This window comes from Stegastes partitus, unplaced genomic scaffold (assembly GCF_000690725.1).
Source record: "Stegastes partitus isolate 25-593 unplaced genomic scaffold, Stegastes_partitus-1.0.2 Scaffold292, whole genome shotgun sequence".
Classification (NCBI taxonomy): domain Eukaryota; kingdom Metazoa; phylum Chordata; class Actinopteri; family Pomacentridae; genus Stegastes; species Stegastes partitus.
This window is the reverse complement of record NW_007578023.1, coordinates 112,063-125,276: the sequence shown is the minus strand read 5'-3', so window position 1 is coordinate 125,276 and position 13,214 is coordinate 112,063. Positions and strand designations below refer to the sequence as shown.

Below are 13,214 nucleotides of genomic sequence, written 5' to 3'. Positions count from 1 at the left end.
TTTTGTTAGAATTCATGGTGCGTTCAAGTGCTGTTTGTGCACGACTTCAGAGGTCAAAGTAATAAAACTAATAACTGACGCTTTTTTTTTTGCACATTTAAGAGCTACTGTGTGGTAATACTGGAAAAATAGCTCTAGAGAGACATTTTTGTAGTTATAGTGGTTGCAGAACTAATAGAAGAACATAGAAGAGACTGGGAGGTATTGCAATATATCAGTACTGATGATAACCCTGGTATTTAAAAAATGAATCCAGTGACTTTCCAACATTTAAACAACGTACAGTTCATTTATGGTCACAAACACTCTCTTTACCCCTCTACAATCATATTTTGAGTGGCATTTGTGAGATAAAACACACAATAAACTTAATTAAAGATGAATCTCACAGATTTTTCTATATATTTCATATATACATTTTATATATATTGTGGAAAAGAGACATACATGGTGGTGTGTAAGCGGCTCACCAAAATATCCGGTGCATTGTTATATACTTGTCAAGAAAGACATAATGATGACAGGATAAGACTTGAGGTACTTTCTCACAAAGTTGAATCAACATAATGAAAGGGCAAATAGGTGTCTCTTTTCATTCTTTATGAGCATATAATTATTGTTGTATTTTTAACCCTCCTATAAGTGCTGTGATTTACCCTTTTGTTCTAGTCCCTGCTTTGCTAAACCCTTCATAAAGAATTGCAACTCCGCCATTAAACTAAAGATGTAATGTGATATTATATATGGACCTATTGAACCAGCCTGTACTGTGACTTCCATGCATGGGCGTAAGTTTTATTTCAACACTGAGGGGGAAGCACGTTAAGTGTGGGTGTCGGGGCATCCTCCATGAAACTGTGCACATAAAACATTTCCTGATTGATTTGTATGTGACAAGTTGTATCTTATTTGTTTTGTTTGTTGTCTAAATGTCTTTATTTATGTAAAGAAAAATACAAAATTCAGGCACCAGGTAGCAATTCAAAATGTGATGAACTATAATGCAGTAAAGCTCTCAGGTATTCTATATTTAGTTCAAATATTTGTTCTCCTTTAGATCAACTTTCCTCATTAAATATGATCCCTGCTGAGTCAATGCACACAGGTAGGATTTGAAACTCAGAGTTCCTTTTGTGTCTTTTGTTTTTAAATGAGCATATGGTCTAATTACACACAAAATGCCACTGAGACACCTTCCTCCAGTGACTGTACATATCAACTATGTACATGGTCTCTCTGTACAGACTGTATATATCTTCCATATCATATGAACTGTTCTTACTGTAATTTATTTGTTTTTGTGTTTACTTTTACCTATGTTTATATTGTTATCTATCGCACTTATATACATTTTGCACATTCCTTTACTTGCGTGCACTGTTTATACAGCGTATGCAACACCATCATGTTACACTGTTTTCTCTTACAGCTCTGCAAGTGCGATAACAAAATGCAACACACTTTATTTTTCTTTGTATGACTTCTCAAGTGCAGTAACACAATGTAGCACTCTTTAAAACGTTTCAAGCACCATTATACATCCATCTATTGTGCCATATCCATGTACGTGCACATCTGTACATGTAAAAGGTGTCTTTATTATGCTGTTATCTTTGTTGTGCTTTTGTATTTCTTGTCTTACTATGCTTCATTTCAGCTCCTGTAAGGTGTAAATCCCCTGTTAAAACTGCTCATACTGTACACATCTTAGCACATTCATGTCATTCTGCCAATTCATTTTGCATTGCATTGTACTTTTATAGTCTTTCTTTGCAACTCTGATTAGATTCTAAACTGCATTTTGATGTCTTAGTGGGCCACTTAGCACTCTGTGTAATGACAGTAAAGTCTAATCTAATCTCTATGTACATGTGGCACCGATTCACATCCAGTACAGATTTATTTTCATTAAACCGATGCCTGTGGTGACTTGTGTGGTGTTTACAGTTACACTTTTAATCCAAAACTCAGCAATCAGGGTGATTGTAAAGTGTAATTATTGAATATTGGAGAAGGGGTAGGATTAAATAAGTTTTACTTCTTCCTACGCCTTTTCAGACATGTTAGCTAGTTACGTTGGTTATATGTGTTATGTGTGTGAATGTATGCGTATGTGTGTATATATAGAGAGAGATAAGTGTGTATATATTGGGTATAGATTTATTTATTTTGTGTATTTTATGTGAGTATGTGTGTATATATGTATGTATATATGTGTATATATGAAGAGTTCATTTGCAAAAACCGATAACTTCATTTTTGTAGGTTTTCAGAAAACTTATTTTTTTGTTGTTTGCTTGAGATGATATCAATCAAACTGAACTTGAGTGGATTTGACTCAGTAGAAATGACATGACAAAAATAGAGATAACTTAAGTTTGATATTGTCTCAGGTAAATGATGGAAAAGTGGATTTCCTGAAGGTTTGTAAAGATGGAGTTATCTGTTTTTTCAAATGAACTCTTTATATGTATATATGTGTGCATAATTTCTTATTCGTGTTCTTGTTTTTTTGTTCTTTCTTTTCTTTTTGTGTATGTTGGTACACTGGGTTTCCTACAATGGTTTTGACATGTCTGAAATTAATAAATCAAATCAAATCAAATCAAATCAAAACCTCAACTTAGAAATGCATTAAAGGCAACACGTTAATTTGTCACAACATGGACTTACAGAAGTAAAACATGTGTGCATTGCTTCTTTTTAACCGCCAGGACACAACCAACAGGCCTATTATCATAATTATTTAGCCTCCAGGTGTGACTTTATGGCGTTTCCATTCCCCCACCAGCTGAGATGTGCGCAACCCGTCTGCCGATTCCCACATTTCCCAACATTCCGCGAACGCAGCAGCGCCGTGTCGAGTCCCGCGGTGTCCCGTTGGAGGACAGTCTGTGTGAACTCGGGAGGGGAAGCGCCGCGCTGTTAAAACTCCCAGGATTTACACTCTGCCATTTTGAGCAAAAAACCGGCCGACGTCGGAGTTCAGACGTGTCCATCACGCAGAAGTCATGACCTGAAACCAACAGCACCGAAACTGTGAGTATTTCTACCTTTTCGGTCGCACTCACGCCTCTTGTTTTTTTTTTTTTTTTTTAAGTGAGAGCTGCTTTAGTTCGGGTCAGAAACGACCCTAAAAGTGTTTCGGGTCTCCTCTCGGTAACTCTCAGTCATGGGTGAACGGCGCAAGTACGAGAAAAGTAACGCGGAGTGACAACTTTACGCAGAGTTGATGCGTCAAAACAATGGCGCAGAGCTTGAACCCAGCAGCGGGCCCCTCTTGTTCGGGACACGGGCCTGGCTCTGTTGTGGATGACAGCATGCTGGTACTGTTTTCTTTCTCCGGTCCAGAGTTGCCATAGGCGAAAAAAAACAAAATGTTGTTTACCGGCGTGTGTGTGTGTGTGTGTGTGTGTGTGTGTGTGGCGTTTAGTGACCCCACGCTGCGTGTAACAAAAGTGAAGCAGTGTTTAAAGACGAGTTTCCACATGAAGGATACTTTTAAACGCAGCTGTAGATGACATTAATCTAAAATGTGACTTCTTAATTTCATGGGAACTTTTTTTTTTTTTTTTAAAGAGACTGTAACTTTTGTTGAACAGCAGCCACTTCAGCAGTAATGGAAAATGCTAAAACACAAGCAGAAGTTGAGTCATTGAGTCAGTAAACTGGCTCAGCTGTGTCAGAAATATTTAGCCAACAGCAGCTAACATTTAGCAACCGAAAGCTAGCACTCCAATAAGTGAGGCTGCAGCAAAAATAAATAAAAAACCCAAGTAGCAAGTTGTGATTTATTGCTTCTGAATTCTCCTTTAATTTAGCAAAGGGAGGGATGTGTGACTTCTCTCAGAAGTGGCACACAGAGTGTTTCCCATAAGTTTTTATTAGTTTACCCCTAAATGCCTGAGATAAGAATCAATCATTAGTACTTGCACATTCCTGCTCATTTTTTTCGTGCTTTTCAGCACTGGAACAAATCTCTATAATCATTGCAGAGAATCCTGGTTTTGAAGTGAAGCTTTGGATATAAATACGAGCCCGCCTGTAGTTTTCTTTTTACAAGTTCTACGCTGCAGGGCCTTCAGCGTTGATCATTTTGTTTGAATTTTATCATAGAGCTTAAATAATTACAGCATCTGCCAAAAGACAAGTCTCATAGTAAGTGCAATAAATTATGTTTAAAAATGGGATCTATCCAAAATTCACACTTTAAGTACATTTTTTCCACTCACTAGTATTTTGTGCATAAGCTGTAAAGTCAACAGATAATCCAACTCAAATGATAACTCAACAATGCTTCATAGAACAGAAGAGAAGACAGCCATCTTGATGCGTAACAGAGTGATGCAGCAACAGAGCCGTTGTTAGCCAGCTTCTAATCAGCAGTATAGCCGTCCTTTACAACCGCAAGAAGAAGACGCAGTGAGGCTCCACCAAGAACTGCAAAGCAAGCTGCAGAAAACAGTGGTCACAGTGGTCTAATGAATACTTTAAAGCTGTACATAACTAACCTAACATTAATTAGTTCTGTGTGTAAGGAAGGGCTGAACGATGTATATTAAAAAAAAAAAAAAAAAGATATTGCTATAGCGACATGAGGCATACTTTTAGCACATATTGTCATTTTTTTCTTATCTTTTCCACTGCGTGTACCAAACATTCCCTCACGTCTGGAGAATATTATTTGTCTCTGTAGCACAACAATGCTTTTCCCTAAAGTAGTATTTTCTTTCACATTTTAGGCCCTGTGATTTGGACGTCGCACTTGTTGTGATTCTGATAATATTTTGATGAAATGTTTTGCCCCGGTGAGAGGCGACAAAAGCTGCAACCCAAACTTTCTGCTCTGCTTTGTCTGACGGGAGGACAGAGCTCACTGTGCAGACGGTGCCAGTGTTGCCACTGGAAATGGGTCATCACATTTTCAGCTCTGCACTAGATTACACTGTAATTGTGGTCACAATAGTGGGACTCTTTCGTCAGATTAAATGAGATAGTGTCTTGTTTTGTTTCTCTATGTGTTTTTCTAAGGAAAACACTCTTTCCCCCCGTTGTGCGAGTATACAGGAAATATCACATAGAATCCAGCAGGAACTTGTCTTATTTAATCAGGAAGCATCTGTCTGCCAAGTTAAAGTTCAAGTATGTTTTATTCTTAAACCACAAGTTTCCCCTCAGTCATCATTTGTCAGTAAATGACCAGAAGTGGGCCAGTTAATATCCCAGTGAGACAGCTTCATCTCAGTTCTGCTTTGTGGATCGCAAGTTCTCATGATATTCAGGACTGTTTCACATGACATGTCGGTTACTAAAGGGCTGAGTCTGACTGGCCTCTGCAACTATTTGGCAACGTATTATGACTTAATTCGACACAGTAGTTATAATTACTTGACAACACACCCATATTAAGGTATTGTCCTTGAGCTGCATGCATTTTTTTTTTTTGCCTACTCCAGGTTTAGCAAGTGTAGTAATTTATATAATTACAGTATGATCAGAAATGATAAACCTGAGATGCTGAATGGGATTAGCCGACTCTTTGTCCTCACCGCAGGGCTGAGATTTATCTAGAGAATTTAGCTTCATGGCTCTGTAGAATTACAATTGCATTACTTTATAGCTGTTAAAAATTTCACAACATAATTCAGAGTTTGGAGACGCTAATAAAATAAGAGGTTAATATTGTAAAAGACTTGTTTTACATGTTTAGAAAACATCCAATTAGTGTAAGAAGCCTATCTTAGTCGCCAGACTCCTTTGTGTCTCAGCTAAGTTTGACAATGATTAATAATCAGAAGAATTTATGGCCCATAAATCTGATGCGTTTTTTAAAAAAGTGATGAAATGATATTAAGATAATATTTGTTGTCAGTTCACACGAATAGAGCAGGCTGGTATTTCCTGTGTGCAAAGCTGCTTGTCCCCGAGGAATGTGTGGAATGTATTCTTTTGTCCTCTGTAGATTTAGCAGCGTCTCATTTCTGTACTGCCTGCTAGAGAGCCCAGGGAAGAGATGGCAGACTGGAAATGAGTCTGAAAGCCTGTCAGTTACCCCCGTGGTGAGCTCCTCCTTCTCTTTGAATCAAAGTTGATGGATTCTATAAGTCGGGGGGGAGGACGGACGAACTTGTGGAAATGTCTACGTGTCATTACAAACATCCTCTCATTAGAAAGATGTTCTCCAGTGTTTGACTGAAGAGTTGTCAATCCACTACCCCCCTAACTTCCATGTTTATTTATAGCAAGAGGAACTTTCCACTGGATGTCTCCTTCATCCAAAGTCATGGCTGTGATCTTGGAGGGAGGAGGGAGGCTGTAATTGAGGCTTTCTGCCCCTTTTTATGGGGAGATGAAGCTACAACATTTTCTAAGTGACTTCTCTGTGGCCTCAAAGCCGGATGTTACTGAGGACAGAGCTGCCAGCACATCAAGAGACAGATTGTGATTGAGTAGCGATAAAATTAACTGCAAGACTGTATAAAGATTACAACATGTTTACTCTCTAACCGCCGGCAAATAAGCCTGAATACCATTGCCGTTAAGCAATATCCACGCTTCTTTGTCTGCATTTAATTCCTATATTGAAATATGTTCCACAGTTCTAATATTGCAGAGGATAAAACATTCATCCTCTAGAGAAGCTGTGCACATTTGACCAACTTTGCTCCTCTCTGAAGCTTCATGCAGTACCAGCTGCTTTGCCACATTATACCTGGCTCTCACAGTTGGCTTCATGCTGTTTAATGAGGCAGGATTCGCCGCCATGGCTAACTTTTCTCACACGCATTTTAGAGCAGCCTTGCTATGAAATATTCAGACTATGCTCATTTCAAAGCCCTGTATGTCTAAAATACACCATTTACATTGCAAAACCTTTGAACTTGCACAACTCTGAACTTTTTTTGTTTTATGCTCTCTGTGTTTTTTTTTTAAAACCCTCGTCTGCTCCAGTTGGAGATTCTGAAAAACTTTTCCAATCCTTTTGAAAAAGTGAAAGCGTAGATTTGTTGCACATTAACAGTTTTCCAGAGTGTTGCCCTTTTTAGAGTAATGTTTCAAAGTTTGAATGCAAGAATAGACTAAGTATATCTCAATATTTAATTACAACAAGGATCATAGTACTGTTTTACTGGCCTCATTCACACATTGAGAACAAAGGCTACAGTGATGTATCCTTTCTATGTTACTTGATCTAAATAAAGAAAGGGGGAAAAAGGGTTTTATTTAACTTCTCACATATGACAGACACATGCCTAAAGTTGTACATTTTGTGGTAAATTACTGAAACTAGTTCAGAGACAAGAGGCTGATTGTTGAAGGAGTCTTTTTTTTTTTATCGTCTTCTGCAAAAGACTGTTCATAATGAAGTGGCTGCAAGACTTTTTGGTTCAGGAATGTCTTTATGAAGGATTCTCCAAAAGATTCAAGAAAAATGACCAAGATCTCTAATCTGTGGTATTGCTGAGAGCAAATCTGCTGCTTCCCTAAAGTGCAGAATGCTCACTTCAGCTTTTACATCAACTGAACCTTAGTTAATTGTAGTGTTAACAGAAATGAACTTGTTTCAGGTTTACAAGGTCAGTGTCTCATTAATCTTTAATGGAGTACCTTAAGGAAATATGTTTTATTTATGTCCTTAAGAGCTCTTTTTTTTTTTTCTACCAACAGGATAAGCAGAGTTGTTCCTGCTTTCAAGTGAGAGCAGATCTGTTCAAGATTTCCTCTGAGATTTTATCTGTAATGAATGAGTCTCAAGATTTAACAGATTTTAGTTGTTGTCTAATTCTTCTCATGTGTTTCTCTTACAGAGGAGAAGGCCTCTGAATTGCCGGTCAGTTAATTCGACAAAGGAAAAACTGTTGTTTCGAACGAGTCAGCAGATCCCCTCAGCCATGTGTTCCACAAATCATTCGAACTGGGTCACATTTGAAGATGACAACACGCCGCTCTCATCACCTCAGAAGCCCCTGCAGTCACCCGGGCTTATCAAAGCATCAATACCACGTCCCAATGGTCTGAAATTAGTGCTGCCTCCAATCAGAGACACTTCCTGGAGCTTCAGTAGTTCCCTGGAATCCCCTCAAAGCCACTCAAGTCTTAGTGGAAGTTCCTGTGTACCATGTAACACACCCTTTTGCACTCCTGTGAGTGGGGTTCCTAGTAGCTCGTCCCCATTTCACTCTAACGCGAGGGAAAAGAACAACTTTTTCCGGAGTTTCTCCAGCACATCTACCGCCTCTGTTCCCTCTCCTGCACCAGAGGCTCTTAATCAAACCTCAGACGGACCAAGCCCTTTCCCCTCTTTCCAGGGGAACTCAGGACACTATAACCCCTTCTGGGATGGATCTAGACACAGTGAAGATGTGGGCAGCTCCTCCTCAGACTCAGAATCTGACAACAGCCTACCACGTTTCTTTATTCGGACCAAAGACGGCAGTGAGCCACCACGTGACCAACTCCAGAACTCTTTCTCCTACGTTTGCCACAAGCTAGAAGGCCTACAAGCAGAAACGGACCAAGAAACAGAAACAGAAAAGGATGGGGAGGGTCGGCTAAGTTGCAAGAATGAGGTGTTGAGTGAGGGTTCATCCCAGTTCGTTCCTCGGGGCCTGTTTCGTAGTCAGAAGAGAGATGGCTGGTCAGTCATGCTCAGGATTCCTGAAAAAAAGAACCGCATGTCCTCTCGACAGTGGGGGCCAATCTACCTCCGCTTGTTGCCAGGAGGTGTGCTGCAAATGTACTATGAGAAAGGCCTGGAGAAGCCATATAAGGAGTTCCAGCTTCTCCCTCAGTGCAGGCTCTCGGATCTTAAACTTGAAACCTATGGCGAGCCCCGCAAAGTCCTTACAGTCAAGGTGGAACATTTCTCTTATACAGAAAAGAAACGCTATCACCCAAAGTTGGAGGTTAGTCATGACGCAGAGGTGGAGCAGCTGCTCAAGTTTGGCTCCACAGTGCATGATGAGATGGAAGACCTGGTAGTCTCTATGGAAGAGGAGATCTTCAAGCTGTGTTTGCCCCACCAGCAGAGGCGCCACTACGAGGAGCAGGAATTGTCGTTGCAGATTACTGATCACATCTGGATACAGCTGGATAAGTTTGGGGGAGTCATCGAGCGGACGGCCTTCACCCAGATTCACTGCCTTGCTTTTCTGAACGGACTAGGGGACTGTTTTTTGGCCCTTAATGACCTTGGTTTGCTGCACTTTAACTCCAGCTATGGGTCAGAGGAGGGCAATGAACTCTGGATGGAGATTGCAGACTGTCATTTTCACAAATGTGTGAATGAGACGGAGTTTCAGAAGTCCCGGCTGATTAAATTCTCACCTCCTGACGCGTGCAGGGTGGAGCTGATGCGGTACAAAACGACAGTCTTGGGTTGCACAGAAATTCCTTTCTCCATCAAAGCTGTGGTCACAGTTCAAGGTGCCTATGTGGAGCTCCAGGCCTTTCTCAACATGTCTTCCACCTTCCTTTCCTCCATGAGGGTGTCTGACCCTCACTACCCACTGTGTGAGAATGTAGTGATCCGTGTGCCGGTGCCAGGCGACTGGGTCAAAGTGACACAGACGGTGGCCTTACTGCGACAAAGGTCACTGAAGGCACGAATGAACAGAAATGCCTGCTTGGGCGCCGTCAGCGCTGCAGATTCACAGCCTGTCATGCAGGTGTCAATCGGCACTGTCAAGTACGAGAATGTATATTCAGCCATCGTGTGGAAGATCGACAGACTGCCAGCAAAGAATACAGGTATGATACCTCTGACAGATTAACGTTTAGCCCCCCACAGCAGCCTCACACGTCTTTTCATCTTCTTAGCTTTGGCTTCATCTACACTTGCACAGTATGTTTGCCACACAGTGGTGTCACACTCTAACAACAATCGACCTTTGTTTTGTGCTGTGCAGCAGTGGATCATCCCCATTCATTTTCCTGCAAACTGGAGCTGGGATCCGATCAGGAGATCCCAAATGACTGGTACCCTTTTGTCACCATGGAATGTGAAATTATGGGCGCTGTTGTGTCACAGACCAGAGTTAAGTCCCTGGGCACTGTCAACGACATCCAGCCACAGAAACATGTGACCAGTTGGACACGCTATCATTGTCAGGTAAGATGCTTTGTCAGTGCTGTAACATGTTGCTCACTGCTCGTACAAACTTAAATGTCTATGTAATAAAGGCATGTTTTCATTGCAGCTAACTTAATTTTGTATTTTTTTTAGGTTGAAGTGGAGAAGAAATGGATTGAAACAGAGTCACAGAGGCAGTCTGGCTGTATGACACAGTGATGATTAAAGAAGCTTTGAAGAGGATGTTATCCCTTTGGTCCAGGAGATTTCAAAAACCTTCTTAAAGTTGAAAAGGGATAACAAAAAAAAAAAAAAAGCAAAAAAAGAACATAAACAAGGGTGATGAGGGACTTTCTGCTTATATCTGGTGTCAAATTCATCTAATTCCACATAGCCTGGTAGCATTTCTCATGGAGGTGAACTGATTTTTGTATCCTTTAACTGAGACTGAATTATTCTAGACCTTATAAACAATTTAACGCAGTCCTTTTGCCTAGCACTTTACATTTCATAGATTTATTAATTGTAATATTACAGTTTATACGAGTAATGTATATAAGCTTGCATTGTCTGCACTGTCTTCCAGAATGATCGGCAGCCTTAATAAATGCACGGCACATGGGCTGTAGAAGATAAACAACTTAAGTAATGATTTGTATTTATTCGGTTTGAGATAAGCTCATTATCAGCATTTCTTAATGACCGGGGCCTTCTTTGTTGCCCAGCAGTGTTTAAAGGTAACATACTTCCAAATGGCTTCATGTATGTGGGAATCCTTACGATTGTGCTCATTTCTATGTGCCAATGGTGTGATAGTTTTTTAATTATTGCATTCTTGGAATTATGATATATTAGAGCCCATATGCATTTAATTTCACTTATCAGTTACTATCAGTCAAATATTATTACACATTAATAACAGTGCATTTGCAAAGTAAAACAGCAATTTTAAAGGAACCCAGCAGGAATATGACTAACTGCAGCTTATTTTGACCTCCTTCTGTTCTTCATCAGTTATAGTCTTAAAGCAGCCTAACACAAATTCTGAAAGGTATGAAAAGTCTACTGTGCAGCATTGAGTGCTGATATTCTATAAAGTGAGATTTTATGATTTTTTTTTTTTTTTTTTACATGAAACATTACTTTTGCTGCTTATCTTTAAGTGACCTTTGACTTTATACCAAGGTTATATTTTGGAGGACTGTAATTTTATTTAAGCAAATCAAATCTTTATTATGTGATCTTTCTGCTTCTGGGTTATGAATAGGGTGGATTGGAAAAAAAAAAATAAAGCAATGGTGAAGGTTCATAATGAACAAGGTCTTCAATGACAGCTTGTATGTATGAGGTACCTGGCTTAAGCTGGATATGTGTACATCAAGAGTAAAAAAATTAAATTAAACCTGAATGTATTGTGGTTTTTCTCCAGAGGTGTTCGTAGAACTAGAATAAAGGATTAAGTTGTTTTTTTTTAAAATCACTTTTAATAAACACTTCAGTTAGAAAGAAAGCAAATACACACTTTATATTTATTATTCTGTGAATAAAGACAGAGCACAGTGGTTCTCCAAAACTAATTTATTTGATTATTTCTGCTTTTTCAAGAAACATCCAGTAGTGATACACTGCTGCTCAGTAAATTACATATGATTTGTAGGAAATGATTGTCCACAGTGCTGCGTGCTGTTTCATAAAGCTGAAGAGCACGCAGTTGCAAGGTGGGAAAACATTGTGGACAAGCACGGTTGACACATTAAAATCAGCACAGAACAGTTTGGCAAGAGTGCCGGTGTTTTATAATGCAATAGTCACACTGACCCATGTGGTGATGAGTCAGTCCCAGCTGAAACCTCAATCAGAGACCTGTCGAGATCTGGAAGGAGAAAAAATTCTGTGACGTAGCTTGTTTCCTTTTAACTGTTAGCTATTAAACTTTTTTTAGGATTTCTAGTATTAATGTTAAGACTTCTTGAAAGTTTTACTGGATGAATTGGAACTGATGGGTGGAAAAGAGTTGATTCAAAGCTTTAAACTGGGAAAACGGTTTAACAAATGTCAACAATAGTTGTGTCAACTTAGTAAATTGATCAAATCTGACAACTAACTAGAGTATTTTTTTGTTCTTTGTAACTTCTGGTTGATCATCATGGGTGTTTGTGAGTTTAAGCTGACTGCAGTTTCTAATGCATAAATTCAGTCAATATTCTCCAAGGTAAGTATGTGCTACTAGAATAGACACAGGATACAGTCGTCCTCAAATTTATTCATAACTCCCATTAAAGAAGGAAAAAAACAGGTGTCACTGAAATAAGTTGAAATTGACAAAAGTAATAATAAGCAAAAATTTAAAGAAAATCATGAAATTGCTTTTGAATTGTGGTTCAACAGAAATATTAAAACAAGCAAACAAGCTGATGGGACCTGTAAAGGAATATTTTGTTGAACAACGCTTTGAGGCATCACTGCAATCAAGACAGTTTTTTTTTTTTAATTATTCTTTTCAAACACAATTCAAAAGCAACGACTTATTTCACTAAATTATAATTTAGCAAATTTGATTTATTATTACTTTCTTCAGTTTCCAGTTATTTGAGTGACTATTGTGAATTTTGCCTTTTCTTTAATGGAAGGGTATGAATACATTAGAGGACTGTAGCTATTGTTCCATTGGTTATATGAGAACAAAGAGAGTCTTCCTCCTTTTAGAATTTGAGAAAAGTCTCTATCTGAGTCCGGGGTAGCTGTGAAGTGAGGTGACAGTTAAATGCCTTTTACTTTGAGCGAGTGCAGCGTCCACAGGGGCGTCTCATGTTTGCCGCTTTTCAGCTTGCAGGCCTCTCATCCTCATCAGAGGAGTCAACCCACAGTGTTGAAAGAGCGCCAGCATCGCCGAGCACACGCTTGGAGGAAGCAGGGGTCACGGCTCCTGCTGCTGCTGCTGCTACAAATCCATCGAACGCCAAGTTCAAAATGAAGTGTTTTGCGAAAGGTGAAATATTTTTAACTCCTGGCATTGTGCACTCGTGGGATCAGGAAAGTGCTACTGAGCTCCCTGCACCATACCAAATGTGCAACCAGAAAGTATCCAGAAAACTAGGAAAGGACAGTCCTGCTGGACAGGGATAGTAAACATTTAACACAG

General features: G+C 39.5%; 1 protein-coding gene across 1 annotated transcript; it reads left to right on the top strand.

Moving 5' to 3' along the window:
• The first annotated feature begins 2,881 nt into the window (after positions 1 to 2,881).
• Positions 2,882 to 11,474, top strand: ston1 (stonin 1). Its single transcript, XM_008282962.1, has 4 exons — positions 2,882 to 3,039; positions 7,809 to 9,750; positions 9,909 to 10,111; positions 10,226 to 11,474. The coding sequence occupies exons 2-4, from the start codon at positions 7,893 to 7,895 to the stop codon at positions 10,289 to 10,291; spliced, it is 2,127 nt and encodes a 708-aa protein (XP_008281184.1). The 5' UTR covers positions 2,882 to 3,039; positions 7,809 to 7,892; the 3' UTR covers positions 10,292 to 11,474.
• Positions 11,475 to 13,214: the final 1,740 nt, after the last annotated feature.

Excerpts from the sequence above, each read along its gene's own strand:
- ston1 (XM_008282962.1), top strand. The coding sequence starts at position 7,893 with ATGTGTTCCACAAATCATTCGAACTGGGTCACATTTGAAGATGACAAC. Across the intron at positions 9,751-9,908 it reads ACTGCCAGCAAAGAATACAG|CAGTGGATCATCCCCATTCA; the intron begins GTATGATACCTC and ends TGTGCTGTGCAG. Across the intron at positions 10,112-10,225 it reads GGACACGCTATCATTGTCAG|GTTGAAGTGGAGAAGAAATG; the intron begins GTAAGATGCTTT and ends TATTTTTTTTAG.